The sequence below is a fragment of the Tyto alba genome, unplaced genomic scaffold, assembly GCF_018691265.1.
Source record: "Tyto alba isolate M040663 unplaced genomic scaffold, T.alba_DEE_v4.0 Super-Scaffold_40, whole genome shotgun sequence".
NCBI classification, from domain to species: domain Eukaryota; kingdom Metazoa; phylum Chordata; class Aves; order Strigiformes; family Tytonidae; genus Tyto; species Tyto alba.
This window is the reverse complement of record NW_024881316.1, coordinates 16,404,019-16,423,420: the sequence shown is the minus strand read 5'-3', so window position 1 is coordinate 16,423,420 and position 19,402 is coordinate 16,404,019. Positions and strand designations below refer to the sequence as shown.

At 36.3% G+C, this 19,402-nt stretch overlaps 1 protein-coding gene across 7 annotated transcripts in view; it reads right to left on the bottom strand.

The window, feature by feature from the left end:
• Positions 1-19,402, bottom strand: part of COL12A1 (collagen type XII alpha 1 chain) — a 107,679-nt gene that overhangs the window by 31,597 nt on the left and 56,680 nt on the right. For all 7 annotated transcript variants that reach the window (XM_042803335.1, XM_033002760.2, XM_033002763.2 and 4 more), the window contains 16 exons: positions 17,790-17,919; positions 16,766-16,905; positions 15,534-15,663; positions 14,906-15,048; positions 13,748-13,877; positions 12,657-12,799; positions 10,337-10,466; positions 9,996-10,115; positions 9,144-9,290; positions 8,236-8,352; positions 7,632-7,778; positions 7,088-7,162; positions 6,392-6,531; positions 4,312-4,435; positions 3,965-4,108; positions 1,559-1,723 (listed from right to left, as the gene is read on the bottom strand). In XM_042803335.1, the coding sequence (XP_042659269.1) occupies positions 1,559-1,723; positions 3,965-4,108; positions 4,312-4,435; positions 6,392-6,531; positions 7,088-7,162; positions 7,632-7,778; positions 8,236-8,352; positions 9,144-9,290; positions 9,996-10,115; positions 10,337-10,466; positions 12,657-12,799; positions 13,748-13,877; positions 14,906-15,048; positions 15,534-15,663; positions 16,766-16,905; positions 17,790-17,919 (2,125 nt within the window). The remainder of the gene's footprint in view (positions 1-1,558; positions 1,724-3,964; positions 4,109-4,311; positions 4,436-6,391; positions 6,532-7,087; positions 7,163-7,631; positions 7,779-8,235; positions 8,353-9,143; positions 9,291-9,995; positions 10,116-10,336; positions 10,467-12,656; positions 12,800-13,747; positions 13,878-14,905; positions 15,049-15,533; positions 15,664-16,765; positions 16,906-17,789; positions 17,920-19,402) is intronic.

Below are 19,402 nucleotides of genomic sequence, written 5' to 3'. Positions count from 1 at the left end.
GGATTTCACTTGAGTAAACAACTGAACTTTATTTAGATAATTTCAAAACAGCATCACACACTATAGCTGCACCTCTTTAACAACACTAGACCGGTGGTAAATAAGAGACCTATTGCACCCCCCAGTTCACATTAGGCATTATTCTACTTCTTAAAGAGCAGTAGTTCTCACTGATTGTTACTCTTTTTTTGTTATATCAGTACTTTTGAAATGTGAGACAAGATTACATAAAATACAATACCTACTTCAAGATTTTTAAAAAGTCATTTGCTCCCTTAAACTATGTCCGGTTATGAAACCTAACTTTTAGATAGTAATATTTCTTTTTATGTACTTTAGATGGGATGGCAACTAGTATTGGGTTTGGGTGGCAAGGTTTTGGTAGCAGGGGTCCTACAGGGGTGGCTTCTGTGAGAAGCTGCTAGAAGCTTCCCCTGTGTCTGATGGAACCAATGCCAGCCAGCTCCAAGATGGACCTGCACTGGCCAAGGCCAAACCAAAAAGCAACAGCGGTAGCACCTCTGAAATAACGTATTAAAGAAGGGGGAAAAACTGCTGTGCAACTGGGCAACTGCAGCCAGAGAGAGGACTGAGAATATGAGAGAGAAACAACGCTGCAGACACCAAGGTCAGTGAAGAAGGAGGGGGAGGAGGTGCTCCAGGAGCCACAGCAGAGATTCCCTGCAGCCCATGGTGAAGACCATGGTGAGGCAAGCTGTCCCTCTGCAGCCCACGGAGGTCCACGGTGGAGCAGATATGTACCTGCAGCCTGTGGAGGACACCACACCATAGCAGGCTGATGTGCCTGAAGAAGACTGTGATCCCATGGGAAGCCCACACTGGAGCAGGCTTCTGGCAGGACCTGTGGCCCCGTGGAGAGAGAAGCCCACGCTCGCGCAGGCTTCCTGTCAGGACTTGTGAGCCCACGAGGGACCCACGCTGGAGAAGCCTGTTCCTGAAGGACTGCACCCCATGGAAGGGACCCACACTGGAGGAGTTCATGAAGAACTGCAGCCTCTGGGAAGGATTCACATTGGACAAGTTCACAGAGGACTGTGTCCCATGGGAGGGACCACACACTGGAGCAGGGGAAGAGAGTGAGGAGTCCTCCCTCTGAGGAGGAAGGAGCAGCAGAGACAATATGTGATGAACTGATCACAAGCCACTGTGCCACTGAAGGGGATGAGGTAGAGAAAATTGGGAGTAAAGTTAAGCCTAGGAAGAAGAGAGAGGGGGGAAGGAAGGTGTTTTAAGATTTTGTTTTTATTTCTCATTACCTTACTTTTATTTTGATTGGTAACAAATTAAATTAATTTTTTCCCCAAGGTGAGTCTGTTTTGTCTGTGATGGTAATTGGTGAGTGATCTCTTCCTGTCCTTATCTCAACCCATGAGCTTTTTGTTATAGTTTATCTCCCCTGTCCAGCTGAGGAGGAGAGTGATAGAGCAGCTTTGGTGTGCACATGGTGTCCAGCCAGAGTCAACTTCCCATACAACTGTAGCAGTATATAAGCACAAGTACTAATTTGGGAAAAGTGAAAATCATGTCTTCTACTCACTTGAGGTAGCTGTCTCACACACAAAGGTGACAAGGTTATCTTGAATCTTTTCAAAGGCATCAAAGTCATCAACAATAAACACATGGCGCTCACTGGGTTTGCTGGCAATCTTGGCCAGCTCATTGTAATCTACATCAGCCACACCAACCACAAAGACACTGAAGCCTGTAAAAATAACATTTTTTACTTAAAATGTGGTAAAAGAAAATTACCATTTTTCAGGTCAATATATTTCACAAACCATCTCTATCATTGATTTCTCAAGCTTTACCCAGTCTCTTATCTGTCCTTCATTATGAGTATACATTCTGCATATCCTTTCACCCTATAAAAGCTCAGGAGGGATTGAACTGATTTTTGCAACTTTCAAAATGTTCTTCTCATTCCTTCATTGATTTTTGTTGGGCATTATCCAATCTCACACAGCCTTTTCTACATAGTACTCTCATTCTTTCATACAAAATGTACAATCCTCTCAACTCAACAGTATCCTAAATCTGTTCTGTGTCCAAAATATTTGTGCACACTATTAGTTATCCAGTTCTCTATCTGTTGCTACCTCCTGCATTTCATGTTTTTCAGTTTTTCCTTCACTTTCTTAGGGTGTTATTCATCTCACCTATTTTTACTTTCCAAGTTAGCAACAAGTCTAAGCTAGTCTATATTCTTCCTCTATAATCAACAGACAGACATGGGCAGACTCAGAATGCAATTCATCTCACCTCCCTAAAATTCTAACTTCAAGATAGAATAAACCACAGTCTGTAGATGCCCATCCATTGCTCTCTTCACTAGCCATAAAAGGATATTACATGACGACCTTAGACTAGACATTTAGGTGTTATGAAATGAGAAGAACTCAAACACTAGAATTTAAGTGTAAGACCAGGTGTAATGGCATAATCTCCTTCTTTGTCAGGGTGATTTTCCTCTTCAAATCATTAAATTAGCATTTCCTTGCCTTCTATGCCAAGTTTTTGTTTCCTGCTCTCTTCTAGCCTTTACAGAATTCTATCTCTGACTTATTTATTCCTTTTATTTTTCCCACCTAACCCTCCATGTGATAATTTGACCTCTCTTTGCCATGCCAGAAGACAAGGAAGAAAAGTCACTGCACAATTCAGCACTACACAGAAAAAAATCTCCCATAAAATTTCATTTACAAGAAACTGGAGACATTGGAAATGCTGGTTGAAGGCTGAAAGCAGAATTCACATTTATTGGAAATAATAAAGCTATCTTTATTTACATTTTTATTTTTTCAAATAGAAGATAACTACTGCTCTGTAGCCAATTCTGGTGAAGCTTTGGCTAAAATACTCTGTTCAGCTTTGAGCATGACATTTAAGATGCAAAGAAACCAGAGCAAGAAGAGAGGAGAGCAAAAATTATAAGAGGGTTAGAAAACATGGTCAACAGGAGGTTGAAGGAAATGGGTTTGTTGAGTCTAGAAAAGAGAAGACAGAAAGAGGAAATGACAACGGGCTTCATATAGTAAGGCCTGTTACAATGGACAGTGATCAACTGCCTTACTGGTTAATTAGGTAAATGAAATGAAGACAATTATTTCATTAGCCTGCAGAAACTCTTCAGTGAAATGTGAGGCAAAGCTTTCCAACTATTAGGGTAGTTAAGCACTAAAGCAGATTATCCAGGGAGACTATAGAGATTTTTACTAACAGGATATCTAAACATCTTTAGAAACCATCTAGACAGAGCTGATTCCTTCAGATCACAGAGGCAGAGAAGATGACCACTTGCAATTTACATGCCAGTGATTTCTGTAAGGAAGTATAACATCTCCTTACTCAGGGAACAAGATTCCAGGTGGTTCATGCATTGAAATGCAAAAGTGCTGGATGCAGGGACAGGAATAGATTATTAGACTCATATAAACCACATTCAACAAATCTGAAGAGGAAGTACAACACTTCTCAGCTCAAAAGGCAATGAAGGAGTTGGTTCAGATCCAGCTCCACCAAAAGCAGTTACTTTAATTGGAGATCCACTGGTTTACACCAGGTAAAACATAAAGCACAAAAAAACAGGCCCATTACATCAAAAGCACAAGAACAGAGTACACTTCACAATGATCCTCGGGGTTCACGCAGGAAGGAGAGAAAGAAGTAACCAAAAGTCACATCTATGAAATTATATGCATGAGGAATTACTTGAAGGCCTTGGGAAGCCACATCCTACCCCAGAGAGGCGGCTAGAGAAAAAAAAGTCAAGTCTGTCCCAGTGAGTCTAAATTCTTTAAATAGTTTTGAGCTTTTTGCAAAGACTGAGAATACATTTCTGAGTACATGAATGATGAAAGTATTCCCAGATAATCGAAGCATCACTTATAATTGCATTGTTTAATACATGAGGAAATGAAACAGCCAGGTGCTGTGCATTGCTTACCAGAGTGCTGTATGACAGTTGCTGCTTTCCTCACTTCATCCTGAGACCGACCATCTGTGACAACAACAAGTACTTTGGGAACACCTCGCCTCATGCCACTCTCCCAAGTCAAAACCTTTTCTTTGATAAATGTTAGGGCTTTGCCTGTAAAGTGCACAATGAACAAGGAGTCAGCCATATTATCCACAAGAGAATAAATCCCATATGTTACTTTGAAAGGGCAACGGCCACACTGCTGAAACAGAAGAATGCAAAAACCTAACTCTTCAGACTTGCAATATTAGGATAATGAGGCAGTTTCTGAAAATATTTTCTCTTAAAGAAATATAATTACTGCTCAGAATTACCTGTCCTTGTGTTTCCTCCTCTGTACTGAATATTTTGAAGAGCTCCCAGGGCCTGAGCCTTGTCATCAAACGTGTTCAGTTTAAATTCAGATTTTGCCTCATCACTGTATTGCACAAATGAAACCTGAAACAGAATATATCAGAACATTCAGTCTCATACTTCCACATTCAGATCAACTCTCTCCATTGAAATATGTATTGTGGTATATTAGTAAGAATTAAATACTTGAAAAATCTTTTTTGTATATGTATGATTAAGCACACATACATATTTACATAAACAAATATCATCACAGCAACGTGCACACAACACTTTTTTCTTTCTTTCTTGTTTGTGTATGAAATGTGATGTGACCTTAAACATGTATGATTAAATTATTGCTATTAACATGATGCAGTATATATAGTGCCTATTCTCTGCTTCTGAGAAGATATACAGTATCTACAAAACCTCTTCCAGGTTTTTTTAGGAAATACAAAAAGAATTTGACAATAGAATGTCAATAAAGTTAAATATATACAAACTTGTGTACTCTCTTGCCTTAAATACTGGAATACAATCACTGAATGTTTATACTGAAATTATCTTTAAATATTATAAACATATATTTCATTTTGTTCCTTTTTTTTTTTCTGTAAAATTGCAATATTATAGTATATTAATTTGCTGCTGAACAGATATCTCTCTGTATGTATATATTCACATTTATTGAAGTAAATTCCCCTTTTTATATTATTATTATTCAATTCAAAACTTGAGATTGTTGCATCTCAAGAGGGATATGACTTCAATATTCTACTAAACATTAGCATTTACATGTCTCTGCCACCTATGCTAGGCCTTCTCTATCTCTATGCCAGGGATCCACATATATTCGCAGGGAAAAAAATATTATAAAACAAACAAATGGAAAGGAAAACTACCCAGTATAGATTAGAGCTAAGAAGAATAAAGAATGTCTGACACAAAGAAAAGTATGTAGGTTATCTTTTCCTTAAAAATGTCTAGAGTTAAAGACAAGGAATCAAAGACCTAAAAATATGCCTAGAAGATGAAAGGCAGTTCATGAGCAATGTAAATAGTTTTTATAGTTACTGGAGAAAATCACTCCCACAATCTCCCACAAAAAAAACACCTTCAGCCTTCTAACCAAGGAAAATGCATTGCACCTGCAGATCATTGCAATGCTCCAGAAATATCTTCTTTGAAACTCTCTCACATCTCACATCATTCACTTCCTCTAGTGAAAGAGAAATGGTTATGGGAAACTAGGCAGTGACTTCATCCAGCTACCCATAAGCAAAAGAAAACCAGTAATGGTGCAGGGTTTACAGCAAGAAGCCTGACAGGAACTGTCTTTGAAATAACTATGATCAGCCCAGAAATCCTGAAAGTTTACTCCTCATTAACTATTACTATTTATTCTTTCAAGATACATTAATACATTTAGACTAACTTTTTTCCTTCTATTTTCACTATGCCCACCATGGAGTGGACCCATGTTATCTATCTCTAGATTGGAATTAAGAGATTTATGCAAGTGCCCCTCTCAAAGGGATTCTGGCTACTTACTGCAGTGGAATTCTAGGCAGCTCAACAAGACAAAGCTAATGGCAAGCCAGATGGACTCTGCTTTCTTGCACTGAGAAATTAAAACGTAACCCTCACTCGACAGTCAGAATGTCCCCAAAACATATGTTTGATATGACTCAGACAAAACCTAGCATATAACAACTAGGCAGTGTGCCAGTTCTTGTTGCCCTATACAAAGAAACAAAAATATACAATTAACCATACATTGACCATACATCACCCCAATTTCTCTGCCTGAAGGATTCCCACAGAATAATTTTCAGAATAATAACCTCTCAGGATAGGCTGGATTCCCTTTGTATTTATAAAATGACCAATATATTGCATAAATAATTATACATGCACACATGTACACACGCATTTTACAGTCTAATACAAAAAACTGACAGAATTCTGAAAGAAAGGAAAAATCAGATGTCACTTTAGTAATCCAGCTTCATCTTCAGTTTCCCTTCAAAATGTACCAAATGGAAGTAACAAACCTACCTGGATTCCAGCAGGATTAATCAAGTCAAAGGCTCCTACTGTATTAAACACAAATTTCACTACTTTGTTGAAGTTATCATCACCAATACTCCAGGAAGCATCTGTCAAGAACACTATGTCTGCTTTGGCACCTCTGCATACTGAAAGACCAAGAAAAGGAACACTTAAACCAAATCAATAATATCACTGTGAAATAAAAAACATTGCTTCAAAATTTGAAAATTCAAGAATGACAAATATTCTGCAAACTTCTATTACCATGCAGTCAACCTGGCAGATGGCTAGTGCTCAACACAAAAATATTTACTAAAAATTTTCTAAGAAAAGTTAAAGAAATGAGGAAGAGCTCAAGAATCAAATGTAAATGTTTTAAATTACTTTTTTTCTTTTCTGAGCTGCTACCATAAAACATAAATTGTCTGCTGAAGGCAGAGAGACTCACAGACTTGCTGTAGAGCTATAAAGGATCATGATTTTTTTTTCCCCAAATATATGCACCTTGTTGTTCTAAACCAGGAAATGTTGAAGTGTAGTAAAGCTCAAGAAAAAATGCATTAGGAAACTGGTCTCAAACTTAATTTCCCTAAAATGCTATGCTAGTTTTAAATTTATTTAAATTTATGAAAAATACAATTAAACTCTGAAGCAGAGCAGCAACTACATAAAAATACAGAATAATTCTACAGATAAACATACCATCCCGGGCTGGAGGGATCGTGGGAGGCGGAGGAGGTGTAGGTGGTGGAGTTGGTGCCTCTGTAGGTTTGAGGACTGAAATGAAATTTTTTGACTCGATATAAATTATTTCATTCAAGGAAAAACTCTAGATTATGCAATATATTACCACACAGAGAGATTCTAATCTTTTCTCATTAACCTAAACAATGTATAATTGGCATGGAAAAAATTATTGTGTTACAAGAGTAATGAGATTATAGCTATTGTTAAAACAAAGATAAATTATTTCATTATAATAGGAACACTTTTACATGAGCTGAGTAGCACTGCACTCTGATAATGCATATGTTTTTATCCAAGTGCTAGGAATATTGTTTTTGAAGAAAAGTATAAGAATTTATTTTTCCCTCATAAACTCCAGTTGACATTTCACTGAGAGAAAGAGGACAGAAGATCATTTAAAAGAGGTATTGAAAGCCATTTAGGAGAAAGACAAGTTCTACAGCTGAAACAAGACAAGTTCTATAGCCAAAACTTAAAGTTCACAGTATCTATTACCTACCTGTATGCTCCCTCATAGAGACTGGAGGTCCCTCAAGGTTAGGGGTCTGAACAAAGACTGTAGCGTTGTATTCTGTGTCTGGTGACAGGCCAGTAAAACAATGGCTCGTTTCTGATCCACGTACTGTGATTTCCTGTCCTCTGGAGCCTGTCAAAAAAAGCCCGATGGAAAGAAAGTTAGAAGCTACTATTTTCCTTTTAATATGTGTACAAATAAGTGTAGAAATTAGAGACCTCTTGAGAGGAGGTTGGAGAAGATGGGACAGCAGTCTTATTCTTGTCCCATAAATCTTGTTCATTCTAGAACAAGATTGCATGTTGATTATGCACCCTAGAGTGTACTGGAGAGTAACACTGTAGTGTATATGTGAAACCCATGTAACTAGCAGATTCCCACTAATGAAAGTTAATTTGACAATAAACAACACTCTTGCCTCACAGCTTTTTCACCACTCTAGAAAAACAGGTTATGATCAGAGCTTTAAAGCTCAGCCAGATGTATCATGGCTTCTGGTGGGTGCTTGCCATCATCCCAAATAAGTGGTGCTGTCACTGAAATAAGACAATTATGTTTCCAGAAAATGCAAAAAATAAAATGCACTTACCGTCAGCTGGGTTTAGCTTCAATCTGTAGGAAGTTGCTGACCGATGAGGTGACCATCGGATACAGAAAGTATCCCAACCCACTTTGTAACTTGTTAGGTCAGTGACATTCAAATATACTGTGAACAGAGAGAGATAAATTGTTCTCTGGAAAACAGTATGTAATGGATGAAGCACATCAAAATGAAAATTACATTAGCAGTGTTGGTCCAGAACATGATTTTTTACAATAATCACATAAGGAAAGAGCAGTTTTAGTCAAATCTCTTCATTTTCTGTTACGCCCTAGAGAGCCCAGCCTAGTTATTTACAAACAGCCACAGTCTGATACCTTTCCCGTATTAGGTAATGGCCTATTTTATGAGTTTTAACATGAAGTAAGTTGAGTTCTTTATAAAATAAGAAAGTTCCAAAAATTGGAATCTGACTCATATATATAGCAGTATGAAAAGAACATACTGAGTCAGCAAAACTCAGGATGCTTGATTCATCTTAACTGAAGAAATTTTTCGAAGTTTCTTATCTGAGGCCATCAACAAAATTATCTCCTTCCAAAATACTGAAGTTTAAATCACTGGACATCCCTGTGAGTTAAAAGCAGAGCAGCAAAAAGCCTAGACCTGTTTAGCATGGTTAGATTCTGTAGTACCCTGGAGACAGTTAAAGATTGACTCCAGCTATAGCTGAATCAAATTTTAGGAAGCACACTAGAAAATATTGTATCATCAGGTCATTACTGTTCCCAGGCTTACTGTGTTTAAGATCTAAATCATGGACAGATGATATGTATTCTCTATGAGAGGATACCCAGACTTTCTAACATCCAGCCTTAAAAATTCTCTCTTTATCAACATTATCTCAGATCAGCAAATGTATCTAGCATGACTGTAACAAAATTATTTTGACTTACATGTAGTGCCTTGATCTGTCAAAGGTATGCTCATTCCAGAATCATACTGGGCATAAACATTCACATCGTAAGTAGTACTGGGAGACAGATTATGCAAGGTATAGGAAGTCACTTCTCCCACAAAAACCTCCATGGGCTCATTTGAACCTTGAATTGAAAAGAAGCATTAAGGAAGTACAGAGATAGAGAAAGATTCGTGATTAGGGGAGCTGCAAAACTATCCACCATCTTTTACATGTCACTAAGTGTAATCTAATTTTTTCTAAAACATGTTTCTTAAACTAATAAGAAATTAATTTATTTCTTTCTAAACTAATAAGAAACTAATTTCTTTCTAAAACTAATTTCTTAAATTTTATCATATTAGAGTGTTGCAAACAGAACATACACACAGCTTTACAAGCTACTGTGCAGTGTTTGTGTTTAATTTATAGAATGGTACGTTTATTGTTTCACTGTCACATAAAACAAAGGTTCTGAAAGACATTGGTACCTAAATGCATGTCCAATATTTATCTCACATAGACCAGTTCATATCCTCGGGACAAGAGGTATTAAAGAGAGGAAAACCAAGTCTGGTCCAGGACTTTATCCAGTCACTGTATTCATTTTTAACTGTGCAATTCAGTCTCTGTAACTGAATGCATGGAACACTGTTTGATAGCTCGTGCTTCTTATAAAATACTGATAGTAAGACTTAAGCTTCCATCAAAATCAATAAACAAAGGAAGTAAATAAATCCTTTAACACACACATTTCATGATATATATGATGCATATGATTTCTGTTCTGAACTCCCATTAGCCACTCTATTCTGAAAGTGGTACACTCAGAATGAACAGGTTTTCTTACCCACAGGTTTGTATACAATTTTATAGCCAAGAACAGGGGATGGTGAAGGATCCCAGGAAACTCTGAATCGTGTATACCATTCATCAGTTATATACATATTTTGAGGAGGAAGCAGGCCAGCTAAAAAGAATTAAAAACACTCTAATTAGACAAGTGACTGTTTTTCAACCTCTAGAAACTTACATTAGAACTCTGTCAGGTAATAATCACGCCAACAATGTAATTAACATGATGAAACCTTAACAGTTGGAGTGCTCAAGAAATATGTGTCTTAAATTTTAAAATTTTAAAAATTAAAAATTAAAATTGAAAAAAGAATAAACAATATTAAACCTAATTACCAGTTCTGCCATTTCCAGTCAGTTGTCCACCATCTCCATCTTCGTACACAGCCACAACAGTAATTTTATATGGTGTATCTGATTGCAGTGGTTGTAGTATCACATTATTTCTTATCCCAGGAACTGTTGTCTAGAACACGAAAGAAACAGGTAAACAAACTCACAGTCCTGTAACCAATCAATAATAATTACAACTAGAACTAAAAATTTGTTTTGACACTTAGCACACTTTTTTTATGTCCCTGTAGATAAAGTCATTCGGGATATCTTAAGGGTTATAGCCTATAAACAATTATTAGTATTTGTTATTTTAAACTATAAAACACTGTGGTCAGCAGAAAAAGATAAATTAAATTGACTCTACAGTTCCTACTCTCACACATCAGACTGAGATGCTGCAGTTCCTCACCAAGATTTCAGTACTGTTCCCTTATAGAAAGGAAAAAGTCAGGATGATGTGTTTGGAGACAGAAAAAGAGAGGAAAAAGCTTCTAAAATGGTGACAGAAGTCAAAGTCATTCACGCTACTCATCAGTTTAATTTCTACCTTTTCACTATCCTTATCTTAGGATATAATTTTCTTGGCAGAAACAACAGTTAGTCTGGGAAAAAAGCTCTAAATATTTTGATACATAAAAACATGCCTGTTTGTTCATCCCTCAATCTCCTCAACTTCCTGGTGCAGCCATGCTCTATTGCTCCCTTCTAATGAAAAGGTAGGTATAATCCAAAAAGTGACATTGCTCCATAAAATGACCATAAAGCACTGAAATTGTGGAAACTAACTTGAGGTATCTATCTCAAAAGCATGTCCCAGTCATAATTTTTCATTATTACTTGATAAAAATTTTTAGTTGTTCAAGACTTGCTATTTTTATGAAATGTCTAACATTTTTTGTAAAGATGTGTGTCCTGATTAACAGGTCCAGTAGAGAACTTTATTTTTAACGTTTTCAGTAGGGAACCGCTGAATTTTCAGTATGCTCTATACAATAATATAAGAGTTGTAATAGCATTTAAATAGCACTCTATACACATTACATTTTGGCTGGTGGCAGTCAGCAGGAATTCTGCCACTGACCTCTATGGAATCTGGGTTTGGGTTTGCTATAAACACTCCGAGAATTTTATACACTTCAGATTAACTTGTGCTATCATTAGGCTGCAGGAAATTAAACACAAACACAATTCATACTCTACCTTACAAAAGTAAGCTAGATGCTGAATCAAAGTTACCATTGCTTTCTTATTAAACTCTGCCAACTCTCTTCAATTTATAAAATGCAGACTTATGTTTTTTCAGTATCTTAGCACACTGACTTCATAATGAATAGAGGTTGAAGTAATAGATGGCTATTCACTGTAGCATAATGCTTGAACTAAATATTAGTGTCGTGGTTTAACCCTAACCAGCAACTAAGCACTGCACAGCTGCTCACTCACTCCTCCCCTCTCCCAGTGGGATGAGATGGAGAATCAAAAAAAAGTAAAACTTGCAGGTTGAGGTAAGAACTGTTTAATAACTAAAATAAAATTAAAATATAAAATAAAATATAAAAATAATAATAGCAATAATAAATAATAATTTTAATGAAAATTAATAAAACAGAAAGAGATAAATAAAATGCAAGAAAAGACACATGATGCACAATGCAGTTCCTCACCACCCGCCGACCGATGCCCAAGCAGTGATCTGCCCCTCTTGGCCAACTCCCCCCAAGTTATATACTGAGCATGACATTCTATGGTATGGAATACCCCCTTGGGTAGTTCAGGCCAACTGTCCTGGCTGTGCTCCCTCCCAGCTTCTGTGTGCCCACTTACTGGAAGAGCATGGAAAACTGAAATATCCTTAACTGAGGATAAACACTACTTAGCAACAACTAAAACATCAGTGTGTTATCAACATTATTCTCACACTGAATCCAAAACACAGCACTGTAGCAGCTACTAGGAAGAAAATTAACTTTATCCCAGCCAAAACTAGGACAGTCAGGAACCAGGTTCTGCTCAGAATTTGATGAATGTGTGACTCACTTATTTAACATTATTTTACACACAAGTTGGTTCATTAAACCATATATGTTCTGCAACTTGGGGGAGGGGGGACAAAAAAAAAAAAAAAACAAAAATAAAATAAAATAAAATAAATAAATAAAACCAAACCTGTTTCAGACAAACCATGGCTTCTCAGCATGGACAACAATGGCCAAGAATCAATAGAGCATGAAAACATGTAGAACAGGTGTCTTTGTCTATCTGTAGCCTAAAGAATCAACTGAGAACATCTTGATGCCTTCTAAGGAATTACAGAACTTACATATTCATCAATAGGGTCTCCCACAGTGGGTGAATAAATGATTCTGTACTGCTGGACTGGCCCATCAGCATGGTCCCATTGTACAGAAAGGCTGTTTGTGGTCTCATCAAACACTCTCACATTTCTTGGACCACTGCGAGGCACTAAAGAAAGGAAATACACAAGGTTGTATGGAAAATGATTCCTCCAGTTCAGTGTTGATATCACTGATTCAAATGCTGCTCTGAAGCCAAAACTAAGGGCCTTCCCTGAAACCCTGAATAAACATATACGGGTAGATTTAGTCAGTGATAATATAGTAGAGCCCAAAATTCTTAAATATAAATGGGGACTTAAATGGAGAAATTGGAGCAGTATGGAAAGGAGAGAACACCAGACAGATGTGCAAAGTGAGTACCTGTGTACATTTTACTTCTCAGACTCTCGCAGACAAGTATAACTATATAGCCTGTCACATCTGCAAGTTTTATATTAATATGTGGATTTAACAGAGAAAGCATAGAAGCAGCAAAACACAGGTGACTTATTATTGCCATAGACAGTCTCTTTACACATTATTTCTAGAATGAATTTTAAAAAAGGCAAGCACAAGACCACCAAGATGCCACAAGCTAAGTTGTAACAAGGAGGTTTCAGTGTTTAGGTATCTCCATCAAAAAACAAACATCTGGGGAGGTTGACATATACAACTATCATGTAAGACACAGAATATGAAGCACATTTTTTTCTGTTGACAGCAAATGCTACCTATCTTAATGTACTCTTTTTTTCCCAAAAGACAAATTGCTATTTATCGATAATCACTTTTTAAAGAACAGCTTTTAAACTCTTAAACATTCAAATTTGGCTTATTTCACAAGTGAAAATTACACTGGTGATTATGCATGTATCACAACTACCAGACAACATAGCAAAAGCTCCCTTCCATGGAGGCCTATAATTGCTTCAGCCATAACTCAAATTCATTTATATCAGAGTTGCACTGAATGGCTTACACTATTTGTGATTGTAAGATTGTAACCATTTTTATAAACTTTTCAATCACCAATTTGGACACAGATTTCGCAAAGCAAGTACTGATTGTCTCTTACATGTTCTTCCCTGTGCTTGACTTGGATTTCCTTCTCCATCTGCATACAGAGCTATAACATTTATTGAGTAAGCAGTGTCAGGAGTCAAGCGCTCCAGCATCACATCACGAGTGTTGCCTGGTACCACGATCTAAAATAGAAATAAAAGGCACCTATGTAAAAAAAGTTTTAGTTTATACTGTGTCTTGTTAGAATGAACAATTTGAATGATTATAGGAAGAGTTGGAACATGACCACGCCACACATTTTCCAAGAAAAATAATACAAGTTTAAAATCATCAAATAATATAGATAAAAATTCAAGATAAGATGCAAAAAAGATGACATATACATAAGGAGTCTTAATTCTGCAAATGGAATTGGTATTTTTTACAATTTACATTAAAATAGTTCAGAAAAAAAGAAGAAACATTCAGAAACAGAAACCAAAAGTGTAAATTCTGTCATGGTTGACTGACATATAAAGGACATTTTCTAATAGGTACTAATAGACAGATTCCCACTCATATGTAAAGTAATATGAAGTTTTACTTTATAGATTCAAACGATTCATTAACAATTCTTACACTTCCTTACATAAAAACATATTCATCTGTGCATGTACGTTTTGTGTGCGTACATTCACAGGCTTAGCTCTAAAACTGTAGCTATTTCTACACAAATCCAAGAACTCTTACTTCACATCTGGAGGGCAAATTTTTACCCATATCCAGATTCACTGCTCACCAACGCCTACTTAAATACTAATGGTTTGGGGTAAACAGATGGTTTAGTGGTAAAATCAAATAAACTTGGCATCTGGTTTCATAATTAAACATTTCCTAATAAAAAGCTGCTGTTTTCTTTTCTCTTTTTTTTTTTTTTTTAAAAAAAAAAAAAAGGTTTTATTTTAACTCATCTTTACTTGCACTATGATAAAGAATACTCAGTCCTCAATACTCAGTTTTAAATGGGACAGTCTTTTTTCTTATCTCTTTTATTTCACCAAATTAAGCATTTATTTATAATAGACTAAATTCCTGTAGACACAGTGTTTTCAGCAGGAACACTCCTGGGCAGACGGTTGGCCTGAATTTATTATTATTGTTCTACACTCATTGAAGGAAGCAATATTCTCCACACACTTTTAAGGAATAGTATAAAAACTAAATTACTTACAGATTCTGATGGCCTTGGGCCAGACAGTGGAGAGTAATTAATTCTATATTGCTGTACTGGACCTGGAGCAGGTTCCCATCGGACGTTCATGCTGTTTGGTGTGGGATTGTAAACTTGAATGTTTCTTGGTGTTCCTCTCTCCACTAGATCAAGGATGATTTAAATTTAGTTTCACAAAATTGCTTATATAAGTTCTAGTTCTAGTTGAATTTATAACAGTACTCAAAGGAAGTGCATCAGCCCAAGATAAACACATTATTTTTGTTACCCCAAAATCTACAAATCTAAGAATCTCAGTGATTAGTCTTTACAAACATCCTTGCCAGGCAGCACTACAATTAACATTTTACTGTTGTGTGGAAATAATCAGTAAGTTTGCTGCAGAACATAAGAGCTGAGCTTGCCTGAGACAAGTGAACTGAAAACCTCCATCCAAATAAGCAAAGAAATCAATAAATTACAGAGAGAGCTGCAGCCATAACCAAGAAGGTAAACAGAGCTTCTTGCACTTATGTTTTAGCTTTGGGGAAAATACATTTCCACATTTGATGTAAAATCAATTTCTAATGATCTGAGACACTCATACAAAAAATCTTAACATTTTATTGAAAAGGACTATTCTACTTACAAGTTTTTCCAGTGTCAGAGACACGTCCACCATCCCCCTCTGGGAAAACTGGAACCACAGTTACAGTGTAAGGTGTGTTGGGTTCAAGAGTCCTCAGGACGACATAGTTTGTGTTTCCTGGTACTGTGGTCTATAAATTTAAAAAGAAAGGTAGGGGCATGACATTTACGCAAATATGCAAAAAGTTTCAGATTTTTGTATCTCCCTTACTCCTCTACCACATCCCATTTCTAAACTGGATGTGATAAAAACTTTACAAAAGGTGAAGCATGAAGTAACAGTGTTCATGGTATCTTCTGGAATTACCTTTCAAGAAGTTTCTGTCTTGGAATTAACAAAAATGGTTATGTTTTATGCTCTCCTATGCAATCCCTCCCTTACAGTTATCCTCACTTTTGGGTCCAGATCCTGTTCTACTAATAAGAGTAGCAGAATCTGCAATGATCTCTAATGACTACCATTTATCAGCTCAAAGGCATTAAAAGGTCACTTTCTAAATAAAAAAAATACACATTAGATAACACTACAACGTGCTAATGACAAAAAGTAATGAACAGCTCATGTTAGAAAGTAAAACTCCACAGCATTTAAGAATATTTATCATCAGTAGCTCTCTAGATGCTACTGAAACAGTGTCAATTCATGTGTTCCTCATTTCACAGGCACATCAAATTGAATAGATGTGGAAAAAGAAACACAAATGGGAAATAATAATATCTTTGCAGTCTGCAACAAGGGTTCCCATTTTCAAGATTGTTTTAGCTCTTTAGCAATTAAGTATTTTTAGGAGATTAGACTAAGACACCTATGTAGATTTTTCTGCTTTCACAAATATCATCTTGGCTGACTGCCTACAGTCACATAACTTCTTAGCAGTAAAAATGGGTAGAAATGAGGTCTGCTGACGTTATAGTCTTTTGTACACCCTGAAGTCAGCTTTACATTCACACACACTGCCCTAAGAATAAACAAGAAAAAATTGTGTGTGGTATTAAATCCCTGTGCTAAGAACTAGTCACTGAAGGACTACTGTATAAAATAAACCATCTGTAATACATATGGGAGTAACTGACTTTCATGGAGGGGTTCTGCATTTTCTCCAGGGCAGCTATGAACAGAAAAAAAGCCAGTGGCATAGGCAAACAAGACCCACTTCACACAGAAGTGTGTCTCTCACTAGCACCATGACCTTCAATATATCTGAGACAGTGAGATCCACACAAAGTATTTACCATTTCTTCTGCACCTCCAGCTGTTGGACCATAAAACACTTTATACTGGCGAGGACTTCCTTCTGCATGATCCCATCGAATATTCAGAGTACTGGTGGTTGGGTCATAAACTAGCAAGTTCTTCACAGTAGTGAGAGGTTCTGAAACAGATCAATCAGCTGTCAGAAATGTGGAACAACATTCTCTCACCTGTGCTGTCAGATCATGCCTATGTAATGCATCATTATGAAATTTAAAAAACAGGTTTAATAGTTCATGTTAAATGTTATTTGTCTTCATTAATCAGAACACATCAGCCCCTTCCAACAACAGAAGGAATGCTAAATATAGTAAGAAAAATTTATTTCTGGACACTATTTTAGAATTATACAATGAGTTCATTTGGATTGTTTTCTTTATTCCTCACCAAACACATTGCTATGCCTGACTTTCCATTTTGGGCTCAAAAGTAAACTAAGTACAGTTGAATTAAAAAATTTACAGTTAAATAATTAAGTAATTAAAATCAGTTAATTGGTTTTTATGCCTGAAGTGCCTCTGGTAAAAAATCACTCAGTGCTTTCTACAGCAGGATCAAAACAAAGCTATCAACATAAAATGTCAGTCTCAAAGTGCACACAGTAAAAGTCAGCCTCTGAACTGAAGGTGCTGAAAGGAAAATAATAAGCTTATACTTAACAGCACACATATGAGAGTCACATGCCTTCAGATGCTTTAAGGTGTTTACTAAATTGTGTCATAAAACAATTAAACAGATTAAAATGAGGAAGAATTTCCATAGTAGCATTAGGGTTTCTCTAAGACTTAAAAGCTGGGCATCCAGTTTAAGGTAGTGGTCTAGGGTTCCTCTACAGACAGTAGACTGACAGGCCTTCCTCCTTTAGATACTAGAAATCCATCAAAAGACTAATGATAAATACAAATGGGATGAATTTCACCACAATATTTTTTTCTCAGCTAATTCAAAAAGCAATACATGAATATTGTTTTGCACCTCATAAGAAGATCTCAAGAAGTTACTTACTGGTTCTGCCTCGTCCTGTCATTCGTCCCCCTTCACCATCTGCATACATTGATGAAACAGTAATAGCATATGGTGTGTCAGGCTGCAGCTTCTGTATCACCACACTGTTTTGCCTCCCTCCAACCATAGTCTGCAGTAAAACAAAAGTATTGAAATCCCTTTTATGCTGCCCCTTTTATGCTTACTATTATAGTGAAGAATGTAAGCATTTCATGCAGAGTGGAAAACACTGTTATATCATATGCTGCAATGCTCTTGTGACTGACATTGACAGTAGATATTGAACAATAAGAATATTTAGTATATATTCATCTTAGCAAGTTTAAACAGAGTCCAGTGACATAAAGCCAGTATTCTTTAAGACTTACAAACTTGTATATAGCCACAAGTACATGTCAACTGCCAGTTCTGTGCCATCACAGAGCTGTTCCTCTGCATTGCCTCTGACTATATCACATTTAAGTCAATGAGACTCTTTTATTCATTTTGACAGACTTCAAATTAGGATCTTTATGCTCCACTCTCAGGTAGAATGCAAACATGGAATAAATTACAACACTTTGTAGATCTCTCATGTACATTTGATACAATATCAACATTGCCTCTCCTTGATTTCAAACATTTTACAGTATGATAATTCAGCTTCTAAAACATCTTTGTTAAGAGTCTAAAATAATTATACATATTTCATTTCAATTTTTCTTTTACATATAATCCTGTGATCACAGTTCCCACCAAGTAAAAGACTTACAGTGCACTGAGAATAATACTCAGATATTTGTTAGAAGATTCATTTGTGAACCATGAGCTTTTTGGTTTTTAATTGTGTGAGATTACACTTGCTCAAGAGCATCCTTTGTACTTTTAAGACTATTCACACATTTTCAAAGCCTATTGAGCTAATATATTTGTCATAATACTTAAAACCTTCTGATGCTGAAGAGTTGATAATGAGCAAGCATTTATACATCTCTAAATTTCATAGATTATTTTAATTCACAAGGAAACTTTTTATTTGTACTCAACTGTAAAAAGCTCAGTTGAAAGCATAAACGTCTGCCTTTATATAAAGCATAAATGACTGCCCCCATACTTTAGCACCTATTTGCCTTTCAAAACCTGATCCTAAATGAGCATGATGGTCTCTGGAGTTTGTTATGTAGTTTTTGCAGTGTTTTCTTCAAATTGCCTGTGCTCTTTCTTGATGCTGAGGCCATTAAATGTCAGACAGAGCAATAAAAAAACTTCTAGAAATTCTACTTTAAATATTTCAGTGAGGACACTGCTACTGCCTACCCAGCAACTGCAGTTTACTCAAATATCACAGTAACAAAAAAAGCAGACAAGGAATTACTATCATATAATTTTCTGCAGACAGATAAAAAAATACCATGAACAGAGAATGAGTGTTCTGTGTGCTCTCCTCAAAAAGAGGTGTCTTCTCCAGCTGCCACTGTTGGACTCTATCCAGTTGTGAATAACTCAGTCTATTAAGTCTATTCTTTGAACAAATTTCAACAGAATGATCATAATTCTTTTTTTGTTTATTCCAGTAGCAGCAATTAATTACAGGTATTAGCCTTACTGTTGTTCATTATGCTTCTAGTGATTTC